Raw genomic sequence first — 13,624 nt, forward strand, 5'->3', positions numbered from 1 at the left:
AGAAATCTGTCTGCTGACTCCTTGCTCCTTGCTCTTCCATGAATGAAACCTTCCCTTTCTGCTCAGAAGTTTCTGAGCAAACTTCTTCGATTTTCTTTAGACTCTTAGATGATTTTCCAAGAGACCCGGATTTGATATCTGGGTCAGAAAGATCCCCTGGAGGAGGAAATGGCTACCCACTCCAGTATTCTTGCCTGGAGAATTCCATGGGCAGAGGAGCCTGGTGGGCTAGAGGACACGGAGTCACATAGAGTCAGACATTACTGAGAGACTAGCATTTTTACTTTTATTTTCTGCTTGTTTTAAAGGTTTTCTTGGGGCCATTATTAATATGTGGCCTGTACTCCTTTGGAAAGTATTTTTGAATCAAGTGTCTATTATGTAGGAGGCAGAAGACCTAGGTTCAAGTTGCAGCCCTGTTATTTAGTAGCTATATTAACCAGGACAAATTATTTAATTGCTTTGCTTGTCAGTCTGTAAAATGAGGTAATAAAGTGGAGTTTTTTCAGTAAGCATTCAGAGAAATGATGCTTATCATACATAAAAATATATTAACTATGATTAATATGATTAAGAAATGACATCAGATGCATAAATACTGTGAATATGCCCCAAGGCTTTAAAGATACTGCATTTTGGTATTTAATTAGAGGTCCAGAACACAAATCTTTAGAAATCTTTTGTAAACTTATATGCTTAAAGCAGTCCTTTGAAAAATGGGATACTTCCCTCACCGAAGTAACAACCCCTACCACTCACGATGTATTGCTGCCAAAATATGGACGGTTTCCTCCCACAAATACCAGGAAAGCTCTCTGCCCTAAATACTTTTCCTGAAGGGCCAGTTCTTCCCCTTGTCTTGTGGGTTGGCTGAAATCCTATCAGATTCTTTTGATACTAGCGGTATCCAAAGGATTTTAAATGGCAGCCCTTTTCATTATCAGTTCTTTTCATCAGAAAGCCTCTAATTGAACTAATTTCTGACGCTTTGCTGCTAAGTAGCCTAAAGGCTTTGGATCTATAGTAGAGAAGGAAGAAAAAGCAATGCTGATACCAGGAAGCCTGGTGATCCTAAATTTAGAGAACACAGGGTAGCGTATGAGTGCTCAGGGCAACTGGAATGCAGTATACAAACCTGAAAAAGGAATAACCCTCCCTCAAAGCTTTGTACAACCAAGTTCCTGAGAGGAAGGCAGTTGGTTTGTTAGAAAGTGTAAAGATTTAGTATCTGTTGAAGTCCTGAAGAATTGATGCTTTTGAACTGTGGTGTTGGAGAAGACTCTTGAGAGTCCCTTGGACTGCAAGGAGATCCAACCTGTCCATCCTAAAGGAGATCAGTTCTGGGTGTTCTTTGGAAGGACTGATGCTAAAGCTGAAACTCCAGTACTTTGGCCACCTCATGCGAAGAGTTGACTCATTGGAAAAGACCCTGATGGTGGGAGGGATTGGGGGCAGGAGGAGAAGGGGATGACAGAGGATGAGATGGCTGGATGGCATCACCAACTTGATGGACGTGAGTCTGAGTGAACTCCAGGAGTTGGTGATGGACATGGAGGCCTGGCATGCTCCAATTCATGGGGTCGCAAAGAGTCAGACACGACTGAGCGACTGAACTGAACTGAACTCTATCCTAATCCTGTCTCTTCTTATTCGCTATTTGAATTTTAACAAATTACTTCACCTCTTACATTTCAGTTTTCTTACCTGTCACCTGTCTGTCCATGTAAACTAACACTTGCTGGGCTTCTCAATCTCTCACTTTATTTTACGTTCATTTCATAAACTACCGCTATCAGTTCAGTCACTCAGTCGTGTCCGACTCTTTGTGACCCCATGGACTGCAGCATGCCAGGGCTCCTTGTCCATCACCAACTCCTGAAGTTCACTCAAGCTCATGTCCATTGAATCAGGGATGCCATCCAACCATCTCATCCTCTGTCGTCCCCTTCTCCTCCTGCCTTCAATCTTTCCCAGCATCAAAGTCTTTTCAAAAGAGTCAGTTCTTCGCATCAGAACTTCCAGTATGCCTCCTTCCACACTGTCCCCTGTAAAGTCTAGCCCAAGCAAGGTTTCAAAGGTCCCTTTCCCCTTGACTTCTCCTTAACATCATAGTGAGGCTCATCTTTGCAAGAAAACTCTAGTAAATGTTAAAATCGCTATGAGATACTGATACGATCATCACAATATTAGAAAGCAGGATTCTGATTCCAAGATGAACACCTAGAGTAGATTCTGGACCCAAGAGCTTGACTCAGCTTTTAGGTGCCTTTTGGATGCTGGTTCCCACTTAGCCATTTGGGTCCTTGCAGCTCCTCATATCTCCAGAGCTGGTATATTCACCCATCAGCTCCTGAACTTCAGCCAAATGCAGAAGATTTGTCCTGAAATATACATGAATGCTTTGAACTATGGGGCTTCCCTGATGGCTCAGTTGGTAAAGAATCCACCTGCAATGCAGGAGATTTGGGTTTGATCCCTAGGTTGGGAATATCCCTTGGAGAAGGGAAGGGTTACCCACTCCAGTATTCTGGCCTGGAGAATTCCATGGACTGTATAGTCCTTGGGGTTGCAAAGACTTGGACACGACTGAGTGACTTTCACTTCACTTATTTTGATCTGTGAAACGATAGGATCTTCCCACTGAACAACAGCATCTGATCCATGGAACATGTGTGGTTCCCAAATGCTTTGGGGACCTGGAGTGATTGCCATTCACAGATTCCAAAGGAGAATGACCCCCCTCAAGCCTAGTGTTTATTGGTTCCCTTTGGAAACTTACATATTTCACCTGGAAAAGTCTTGACCACACAGGGCAGAGCCTAACATACCATGGGTACGCAGTGTATTAATAATTATACTTCATGTTCCACTAACCATAGTGCTCATATAATAAAAATTACTAATAGGAGGGACATTTTCTCCTAGCTGATAAGAAGAAATTGAAGTAGGGAAATATTGCAGCTAGATATCACTATTTTGAAACTTTGCCAAGGACAAGCCCTGAAGTTCACCAGAATTCAATTTAGACTGAAATATTGTTGTCTTTTGTTTTAAGTGTTGCTGACATTTTTTGCATGCTTTTAATTTTAGTTGGTGGATTCTACTCTGTTCTGTAGAGAGGTTGGTAGCCGAACAAAATAGGCAATTCTTTTTTTTGTTAGACTGTTATATATATGCTGAAAGAAGAGAGAAGACTAAGAGATATAAACCCATGTTTCTTCCAATTTTAAGTATTGATGAGGAAAGTAATAGGTAATAATGTTTAGAGCACTGCTATTGTTTTATTTGTGGGCTTCCCTGTTGAGGGGAACAGAAGTGACTCAGTCACAATAACTTAGCATAGGATGGATGACTACCATCAGCGTTACTATAAGCATCTCTGTTTATGAAGCTCAAATGACCAAAGCATCAGTGAGTATGGTCAACAAGCAGTTGACACCGTCTCATACTGTGTGCCCCCAACCCTTGCTGGCAGGTACTGCGGCTCCTACATGGATCACCAGACGATTTTCCGAGTGCCCAGTCCTCTGGTTCACGTTCAGCTGCAGTGCAGTTCAAGGCTTTCGGACAAGCCGCTTTTGGTGGAATATGGCAGTTACAACATCAGTCAACGTAAGATGGAGATCAGCCCCTTAAGAAACCATAACGAAAGGTGAAACAGAGGCCAACGTTTTATGACTCTAAACTTTGAGACTTTAAGGAATGAAAACTACTTCTTTACTTCTGCGATTGACTAGCATACTTTTATAATAATATTTAAATAAATATATAGTAGAAACAAAATATATGATAAATAATACATACAATTATGTATTTATTCTGCTGAAGTTTAAATTATAGAAGAAATAATATAATTGCTTGCTATAATTGAAAAATAGTGTCTTACATTATTCCTGAAATATCAGTTTCTTGATTCATTGTTCTTCTTGCTATCCATAATTTTTTGTAAATATCAGGTTTACACCATCATTTGGTGGATTGAAGGGCAATAGTTGCAATTCACTGTGGCCTCTGATACACAGGGGGAGCTGGTCGTTCAAGGAGAGTCCAAATGTCAATCTTCAGAATGTTGAACTTCACTCTGAGAACTACTGGGAACATGGCCAGAAGGCAGTCAGCAGAAAAGGCAGTGTCTGAGGGAAGTCATTAGTGCTGGAGAGAGTAGACACTGACTCAGGAAATTCACGACCTGTTTTAAAAGCAGGGAAAGTAAGGGTTGACCACCTAGGAATCCATGAAGTTAAGACTTGCGAGAAAGCTCAGTTAGACCCTTCCATCTCTGCCAATACTAATATATCTCCTTCTGGATTCAGAGTGTTACACTTCTGAGTATCAGAATACTACAGTCACCAGTGAGGATAGAGGTAAATAGTAAGCTATCTTATTTTTAACTATTTTTTTGAATGATGAATATTTTCTAGGAACTTATCCTCTCCATTGTGTGCTATTGAGACAGTGGTTGACCTGACCCATGCACTATTCCTATTCATCTGCACAAAGCATAGACTAGGTAGCTTATAAAGAACAGAAATTTACTTCTCACTGTTCTAGAAGCTGGGCGTCCAAGATCATGGTCCAGCCTGGTTGAAGGAGGGCCATCTTCTGGCCTCAGATTTCTCATTATGTCCTAGAGTAATGGAAGGAGTGAGGATGCTCTGTGGGCCTATTATTGAAATAAAGGCACTCATCTCATTCATGAGGGCTCTGGTTCATCATTTATCACCTCCCAAAGGCCCCATCTCCTCCTACCATCACCTTGGGCATTAGGATTTCAACATATGAATTTGGAGGGTGAAGAACACAGTCCTCTAGACCATGGCAGAGAAAAACATTCATGATTACTATCATGTTTAGCTACAAGCCCAGGAGTAAGGACTCTGGGCCATGCAGGCAATGAATCTTTGATGAATAGGCTGGTTGAAGTGCCTTAGGAGTCCTGAGTTTTGAGAACAGTTGTTAATCTGTCTAGGTCCAACCTTTAAGATCAGTGGTTACTAATACATTTTATGGTAGAGATCACTTTAAAATGTAATTAAATGCACAGACTCAGAATGATGTGTCTGATCATAGAGGATTCAGAGACACCAGAAAGCCATTTAAATTCCCCAGAAACTCTAAAGACTGCACTCTGAGCCTACTAGATTTGAAGTCATGCTCCAGTTTTCTCTTTCTTCAAGTCTGGGATAAAGCCAAGACTCACATCCTTGCTGAGTCAAGGATGGAGGTGTAGGAGTTCGACTGTACATGGTGACCTGGGTGCAGTGTTGACTCAGCTTCTCGTGGATTCGTTTGCTTTCTTTGCTCTCTTAAATTCTCCTTTTTGCTCTTTCAATTATCAGCTATAGCTTTGCTTTGATGGAGAAATTGTATTATTACTGTTGCCACATTGCTACTCACATTTCTTTGTTAATGTATTCTGGTGCGTTTTAGGGACCCACACAAGATTTCCTATTTTTTATTGTCTCTAGCCTGTCCTGTTGGATCTTTCAGATGCTCCTCCGGTTTGTGTGTCCCTCAGGAACAGCGATGTGATGGAGTAAATGACTGCTTTGATGAAAGCGATGAACTCTTCTGTGGTGGGTATTCAAGCTTTTATTATGACTTTTCTTAGGAATAAGTAGCTTGCCAGGACCATTGTTGGTGCGATACATATCCTGGTCTTTGTAGCTGTTATCTATTGCCACATAGCAAACTAACCACCGCCCCCCCCAACACACACCCCCAAACTCAGTGACTTATGACAATCATTTGCTCTAGATTATCCCTCTGTGGGTTGTCTGAGGTATGACTGATCTAGGCTGGACTCAGCTGGGTGTCATTACCTAAGCTGTGGGTCCTCCTGAGCTTGGTTCTTCTCAGGCTGGAGTCCGCTCTACTTCTCATGGTTCTTTTCCTCATTGAACTAGTGGACTGGCCACAGCAGTGGTAGAAACAAAGCAGGGGTGACCAAAAATACAAGTGTCCTGGGCTTGGAGCTGCAACGGTATTACTTGAGTCATATTCCATCAGTCAAATAGTGAGGCCAGAGTCAAGGGGCAGGGGAGTTTATTCTCCAAACTTTGGGACCACGGCAAAGGTGGAGGTGCATAATACTACTCTAGGGAGTGAAGACCTGTGGCTGATAATTCAGTCTATGACAATCTTAAACATGATCCCATTTTAAAGCACGGATCTTTCCTCTAGAAAGAAGTTCAGAATCTGTGGAGAAGTAAACTATTTCAGAATGCTCGTTTATGGAGTACAGGTGTTAAAAATAAAAAGATTTCTTTTTTACCTGTGTAGTTTGCATCAATATCACAATGGTGATAATTAAATGGTAGGGTATTGGATATTATTATTTTGGGGCAGAGAATCTCTGATTTGGCTTTTCATTACTATTTGCACATCATTTCTGAATCTGTCTCCAGTTTCAGGGAGCAATATGGGGAGAATAGTTCACCAGACCATATGACACCACTGGCAACGCTTTCTCCTAAAGATCGAGAGTTTGGGACTTCCCTGTGGTCCAGTGGCTAAGACTCCAGGCTCCCGATTCAAGGGACCTTGGTTCGATCCTTGGTCAGGGAACTAGATTCCATGTGCTGCAAATAAGAGCTCGAATGCTGCAACTGAAGATCATGTGTTCTGCAAATAAGACTTGATGCAGCCCAAATAAATGAGCAACTATTAAAAATAAATAGAGATCCAGAGTTTAACTCTAATATAATTGCTATGGTGAAGCTGTTTAATCTTTTCCATATTGTAGAGAAATATAAATAACTGAAAACTTATGACCTGTGACTGTACACCTTTTTTTATTGGCAAAACAAAATAAAACTCACTTAATTTAGGCTTCATTAAGAATTTAAATCTATAGGATCTTCTATTTCTTAAGAAAATATATACTATTATATAGGGATTGAGGTTGCTTTTGTGTTTTATGTTATTATTTCCTATTAATGCATCACTTGATGCTCCAAGTGAAAGTGATTATTATTACTTTGTAACGAGAACCGTGTTTTAGTAATCATCATTTCTCATCATGCCATGTGGTAAGCTGTTCTCTAGGAGTTGACTAGATTACTAGGTACTCTCAGAGTAGATAAATGAACTATTTCAGAGCAGCAATGTCCTCCTTTCTGCTCCCCTCAAGATGTACCTCTGAAAAAACAAGAGCAGATAACACAAATAATGACTTCTCAAAAAAGCAGAAATGTCTAAGAAATTATACCTTCTAAGAGTACTCGCCAATATGTTGTATCTGTCACTGGTTTAAAGGAAATTCCTGAAAATATTTCAAAGAAGAAAAATTGTAATAAGATTTATACTGGTATTTCTTAGTTCAGGAAATGAATGTCTCCTTGATAAAATAATTTTAAAGAGAGTTTTCCTTACCAATATACTACAAGTTTGTTGTTTTTTAAGATCTCACATTCATTAATCTATTCAATAAGCTTTTAGTGAGCACCTACTATTTGATCGGGCTTCCCTGGTGGCTTAGTGGTAAAGAACCCGCCTGCCAGTGCAGGAGATTGATCCCAGTGTCAGGAAGATCCTCTGGAGAAAGAAATGGCAACCCACTCCAGTATTCTTGCCTGGGAAACCCCATGGACAGAGAAACCTGGTGGGCTACAGTCCTTGGGGTCACAAAAAGTCAGATACGACTTAGCAACTAAACAATAACAACTACTTAATCAAGCACTTGAAGTACAGAGATGAGTAAGACAAAATCCCCAATCTCAGGACACTCCATCTTGTTTAGGAAGGTAAACAAGTGCAATTTAGCTAACAGCTTATGATTTTTATTTTTCTTAAAATCTTATGTTACATTTAATTATAAATAAACCACCAAAATGTAATATATTTACGCACAGCAAAAGTCAGATCTGGCAAACTCAAAGTACAAAGAATTACACCAAAGCTTAAACATCTACTTTTCCTCTTGGAGCCGTCAGTTTTGAGCAAACACACATTTTGTTTTGTTTAAATCATCTTAACCACTTGCGTGTTTCCAGGAGCACTGCTGGTCCTCAGGGGTCCCGCTGATGTCTCAGGCTCACCAGCTTCTGCCTGTTCTCCTTCCAGTGACTCTTAAACCTGCCTGCAATGCCAGCTCCTTCAGGCAGCACAGCCCTCTGATCTGTGACGGCTTCCAGGACTGTGAGGATGGCCAGGATGAGCAGAACTGCACTCACAGTGAGCGGGAGTGCTCTGCACTCTGCTGGTCTCCCTAGCACACTCTTTTTTCTTTTTTTTTTTTTTCAACTTTCCCATTTTATTATTTATTTATTTAAAATTAATTTATTTACTTTAATTGGAGGCTAATTACTTTACAATATTGTGGTGGTTTCTGCCATACATTCACATGAATCAACCATGGGTGTATACGCCTAGCACACTCTTCTAAGCCAAAATCAAAATATCTCTGTTGAGCTAGGGCAATCGACTTGTCCTAGTTTCCCCACTGAAAGTCTCAGGTCCCAGGAATCCTCCTGGGCCCAGATAAAATGGATGAGTTGTTCACTAATTGGGGTGGAGTCTGCGCGTGTGCGTGGACAGAGAGAGAGGGAAAGACAGAGAGAATACTGGAAGATTTTCCTTGCTGACATAATTTTAATGTTACTCTTGACTAAAGTATACTGTGGGTCGGATATAGAGGGATGTGCCAGATACCGTGATTGGGTATAGTCTACTTAGCCCCTACAAAAACACACACAGCCAGAGTTGTGAACAAATGTGCTGTATATTCACAAAATCTGTCCATCCTCCCCCTGCCCCCAGCAGAATAAAAGGACTGAGTATGATCTTTGCTTTAAAATTTTCTTGGAGAACAAGACAAAGTAAGGGCAAAGAGGGCATAGCTTAAGCCACCGATACAGCTTGGCATCTCCCCTACAGTGGAAGAAAGGAGAGGCTGTTGGATTGCTTCTCAACTAGTGCCTGCCTGCCTTTCTGTGGCTTTGCTGAGACACAGGGACAGGATACTGTGGGGCTGCCTCAGTTGCCCCTGCCGTGTGCAACAAATACTGACCCTGTGGCTAAGCCATCCTTGGTGGATGGAGCGCAGTGTCATTCTCTCAAATCAGCCTCTTCTTTTGTTCATTTTTAGGTATTCCATGCAATGACAGAACTTTTAAGTGTGGCAATGATGTTTGCATTAGGAAACAAAATGCAAAATGTGATGGCAACATGGACTGTCCGGATAGGACCGATGAAGAAGGCTGTCGTGAGTAGAAACACGTTCCTTCGGATCCTTTGTATTTCTCCCTCAGTCGACCTGTTTTTCATTTTCATTTCCTTCGTGGTATAATTCTCCTGGCAGAAGTTGCCACAGGCCAGGGAAGAATAGTAGATATTGGTGAACTGAATCTGAAATGGCTTCTCAGAATTAAAAATTCTAGACTGAATTCTAATTATTTCTTAATTCTTAAGAATAAGAAATAATCAAAAATTACTTATTCTGTATTTTCTGCCTTCTTTCTTGATAATAACTATTCACACACTAGGTGTTTACATAGAGAACTCCCACTTTCTAATAACCCTAATCAAGGTATAAGCTCTTAAAAAAAAACCTATGAGAAAAGAAATAGGTACTGGAATACTGTGGATGATTTTATTAATTATGCTTTATGTTGTGATCAATGTCAGAGCTGGTTCTTTCTTTAGCTATGACCTGAGAACTGTAGTCTGCCATGTGTTATTATTAATTGCATGATCTCTAATTGGCCATGTGCCGACATGTTAACTGTATATCCTTCTCAATACTATTTACACTGGGAAATAATTGCTTTGATACCTAGTTTTTCTTAACTAGGTTTTCATTCGTTTTGTACTTACAATTCTCTCCCAAATCAACACAATTTCAAGGACACTCTTAATTCGGTTGCTTTTGGGACTAATCTTTCTTCTCTACCTAACAACCTGAACTCCACAGCTGCTGTTTCTATCCGTACAGCTGTTACTAATAGATCCCTTCCTCCCCACATGTGTGTTACTGTACAGAGACTCTGCATCAAGGCCTGTTTTCAGGAGGGAGGTAGTGGTTTGTTGGTGCTGGTTTCAGACAGACCCACTTATTGCCTCTCTAGATAAGCAAGGGATTTCTAGTTGCTTACCTGGTTAGTTACTTCCCAACCCAGCTCAAAATTTGACTGACTGCTTGGTTTTACTTCCAAGTCTGCCTTTAACTCAAGGGACCCCTCCTCTCCTAAAGGCTGCACCAGCAGTTCCCCCTCCCTCCATCGGATCATCGGGGGCACCGACACCCAGGAAGGGGGCTGGCCGTGGCAAGTCAGCCTCCACTTCGTTGGATCTGCCTACTGTGGCGCCTCAGTCATCTCCAGGGAGTGGCTCCTCTCTGCTGCCCACTGTTTCCATGGAAGCAGGTACAGCATCTCAGTTCTTACTCTGAAGTGACCACAGACCACATAGCTACTCTGACATTGTGGGAAGAAGCTCGCACTTGGATCCATTCAATCAATTCAGTTGGTCATTCTTAATTTCATTTTGTTTCTGTGACACCAATTGCATGCCGAATATTCTTTTTAAGTATTACTGACTTAAAGGGAAGATCACAAAAGTGTATCAAGAATGAATGGGCTTTTACTAGGCTGAGAAAATGAGATAGCGCTTTCAAGTTGGCAGGAATTCTGTGGGAATGTGTGAAGACTGGAGTGCAGGAAGTGTGGAGCACAGCACTGAGGGATGACTGGAGGAATGTGTGGAGCACAGCACTGGAGTATGGAGATCCCTACTCAGGGTGTGAAGGCAACGATTCTGTATCCAGTTTCCAGGGTGGTGGTGGGGAGGGTTCCCACACCCCCGAGCAATTGTCTGACACCAGCTAGGGGTCCTGTAATTCAACTCAGTTCTGACTTTGTCTCCCCAGATAGACAGATTAAGCACGTTAGGGGCTCAGGCTAACAAACCTACTCCCCTCCCCCCAATTCAGACACCAGTAGAAAGTCCAGGTTGTCACCTGCACTTTTGACTGACCAGCTATACAGTGTAGGTTCCAGTGACCCCCTCCTTGGATTTTACTAATTTGCTACAGCAGCTCACAAAACTCAGAGAAACATTTTACTTGCTGGCTTGCCACTGTATTGTAACAAGATACAATTTGGGAACAGCCTGATGAAAGACATACATACGGTGAGGTATGAGAAAGAGTGCAGCTTTCCATGCATGGACAGTTTCACTCCCAATCTTCCCGTGTCTACCAACCTGGAAGCGCTCCAGACCTTTTGGGCTTTTATGGAGGCTTCCTGACACAGGCACGATTCATTGAATCATTGGTCACTGGACACAGATTCATCCTCTAACCCCTTCAGCCTTAGTTGCAGTCCCAAAGTAACCTCAGTAACATAACAAAAGACACTTTGGTCCCTCTCATCACTTAGGAAATTCTACGAGTTTTAGGAACTCTGTGCCAGGAATGGAAGGATGACCAAATGTATATTTTTTATTATAAATCACAATATCACAGAGAAGGATCACAAACAAGTCCTTTAGGGTAATTGTTGGGAGGGCTCTGTCTGCCCTTACCAATGGGATTATCGTGGGCCAGACATTCTCCCCGCTAAGGGTGAAAAAAAGAGCTCAGACAACAACTTCACTTAAAATGTAACCTTATTTGGAACCAGCTGAATCCTAGGTACAAAAATATATCAATTATTTCTCACTTAGAATTTTTAAAAGTATTTCAATGAATTTATGCAATTAATGGACTTCCCTGGTGGCTCGGACGGTAAAGCGTCTCTCTACAATGCTGGAGACCTGGGTTCGATCCCTGGGTCAGGAAGATCCCCTGGAGAAGGAAATGGCAATCCACTCCAGTACTATTGCCTGGAAAATCTCATGGACAGAGGAGCCTGGTAGGCTACAGTCCATGGGGTCGCAAAGAGTCGGACACGACTGAGCGACTTCGCTTCACTTCATACAATTAAGAGTATTTGTTTCTCCTGGAAATTACAGGATTCATGTTAATGACTGAAATGGCTATGCTTCTGTTCCATCACTAGTCCTTTATGTAATATATGACCCTTAATACTCCCTGGGTCCCTGTACTGCACACGAGATTAGGGTCCGAGCACTTTGGGATCTGTCCTTATTTTTCTTCCAAAGCGTCCACGTTCTCTTCACCCCACCAGAGCAAGGCTGCTGTGCTGGTGCAGATAAGAAACCTCAGATGGAGATTACAAAGCCCTCATGACTTCATGCCAGTCCACTGAGGGCTCATAGGGAGTGGGGCCCTGTGGATAGTCAAGCTTGAGCAGTTAGAGCAGCAATCTTTAAGACTTCTGGTAGTTTGCAAAAAGAAATCTCCTTAAATTCCCGCTTGGAACACTTTGATTTCTAATGTATCTTGGTATCATTTGAATTTGATAAAAGGATCCCAAGATCACTGTCTTACTGGCCCTGTCTGTCTCCGTCAAATACCACTGTCAGCATGAATAGGGAGAAGGTACCAAATAAACTCCAGTCACTAACAATCTTGACTTGTGGGTGGTTCCTGAAATACTGATGGCAAGAAAATTTCCAGCATGTCCTTAGAATTCACTGAGGGAATGTTTTGGAACCCAGCTCTCATCTGCCAGCCCTACTCTACCTTACATTATCTTTGGTTTTACTAAGAAGACAAGGGAGGCTCAGAGGCAGTCAGTTACTACAATAGGGAGTGAAAAGTCAGACCTCTCTTTCCGCAGCCCCTCTCTCTCTATGGAGTGCTCTTTCCAAACCATGTATAGTTCTACAAGCCTCTGACTTCTTGCTTCATTCCTTTCGTACCAGGCTGTCTGATCCCACACTGTGGACTGCGCACCTTGGCATGTATGTGCAGGGGAATGCCAAGTTCGTCTCCCCAGTGAGAAGAATTGTGGTCCATGAATACTATAACAGCCAGACCTTTGACTATGATATTGCCTTGCTACAGCTCAGTGTTGCCTGGCCTGAGACCCTGAAGCAGCTCATCCAGCCAATATGCATTCCACCTGCCGGCCAGAAAGTGCGCAGTGGAGAGAAGTGCTGGGTGACCGGCTGGGGACGCAGGCACGAAGCAGGTGTGTGTGTCAGTGAATGCCCTCCGCTCCCCTCCAGACCACACTAACTCGTGTTGATGTGGTGCTTTGGGGTTCATGAAGAGGGTTTTCGTATATGATCTCATCTGAGCCTTCTGACAACTCTGATAGATAGGCTGGAGGAGAGTATTAGAATTCCGGTTTTATGATGCTCTCCCCTTGTCCCCCAAAGAAGTGAGAACCTCTTCTTAAGGGAAGGTCTATGAGCAAGGCAGGACAGGATAGTACAGGCCCTTTGCAATCTCGGAGGGGTTTGCTATGTTTTCTGCTATAGAAGAACATTTCCTCCATATTTTTAGGTTCCCTTTCATCAAAAAAAAAAAAAAAAGACTCATTTTCATAAAAAAGAGAAGGTTGCTCATACACAATTTACTATGTCAACTCATAGACAATTGTCTGGAGGATTATGCAAGTATGTCCTTCACGAGGGGAACTGGGCAAGTGGATGAGAGTGAAGGCTGAAACCCAGATTGTCCTCAGTTCCCCAGACTGCAGATTCAGGCCTTGGGGGTAGTCACATTGGCCTAGGAATGGTCCACCAAGAGAGAATGCCATTTTACAATTACCCC

General features: G+C 42.2%; 1 protein-coding gene across 2 annotated transcripts in view; it reads left to right on the plus strand.

Annotated features, from left to right (window-relative positions):
• TMPRSS7 (transmembrane serine protease 7) overlaps positions 1–13,624 on the plus strand; it is a 50,955-nt gene that overhangs the window by 33,002 nt on the left and 4,329 nt on the right. For both annotated transcript variants that reach the window (XM_068977384.1, XM_068977387.1), the window contains 6 exons: positions 3,476–3,612; positions 5,469–5,576; positions 8,065–8,175; positions 9,089–9,205; positions 10,193–10,364; positions 12,769–13,037. In XM_068977384.1, coding sequence (XP_068833485.1) covers positions 3,476–3,612; positions 5,469–5,576; positions 8,065–8,175; positions 9,089–9,205; positions 10,193–10,364; positions 12,769–13,037 — 914 coding nt within the window. The remainder of the gene's footprint in view (positions 1–3,475; positions 3,613–5,468; positions 5,577–8,064; positions 8,176–9,088; positions 9,206–10,192; positions 10,365–12,768; positions 13,038–13,624) is intronic.

Source organism: Capricornis sumatraensis, chromosome 1 (genome assembly GCF_032405125.1).
Source record: "Capricornis sumatraensis isolate serow.1 chromosome 1, serow.2, whole genome shotgun sequence".
In the NCBI taxonomy this organism is placed as follows: Eukaryota; Metazoa; Chordata; class Mammalia; order Artiodactyla; family Bovidae; genus Capricornis; species Capricornis sumatraensis.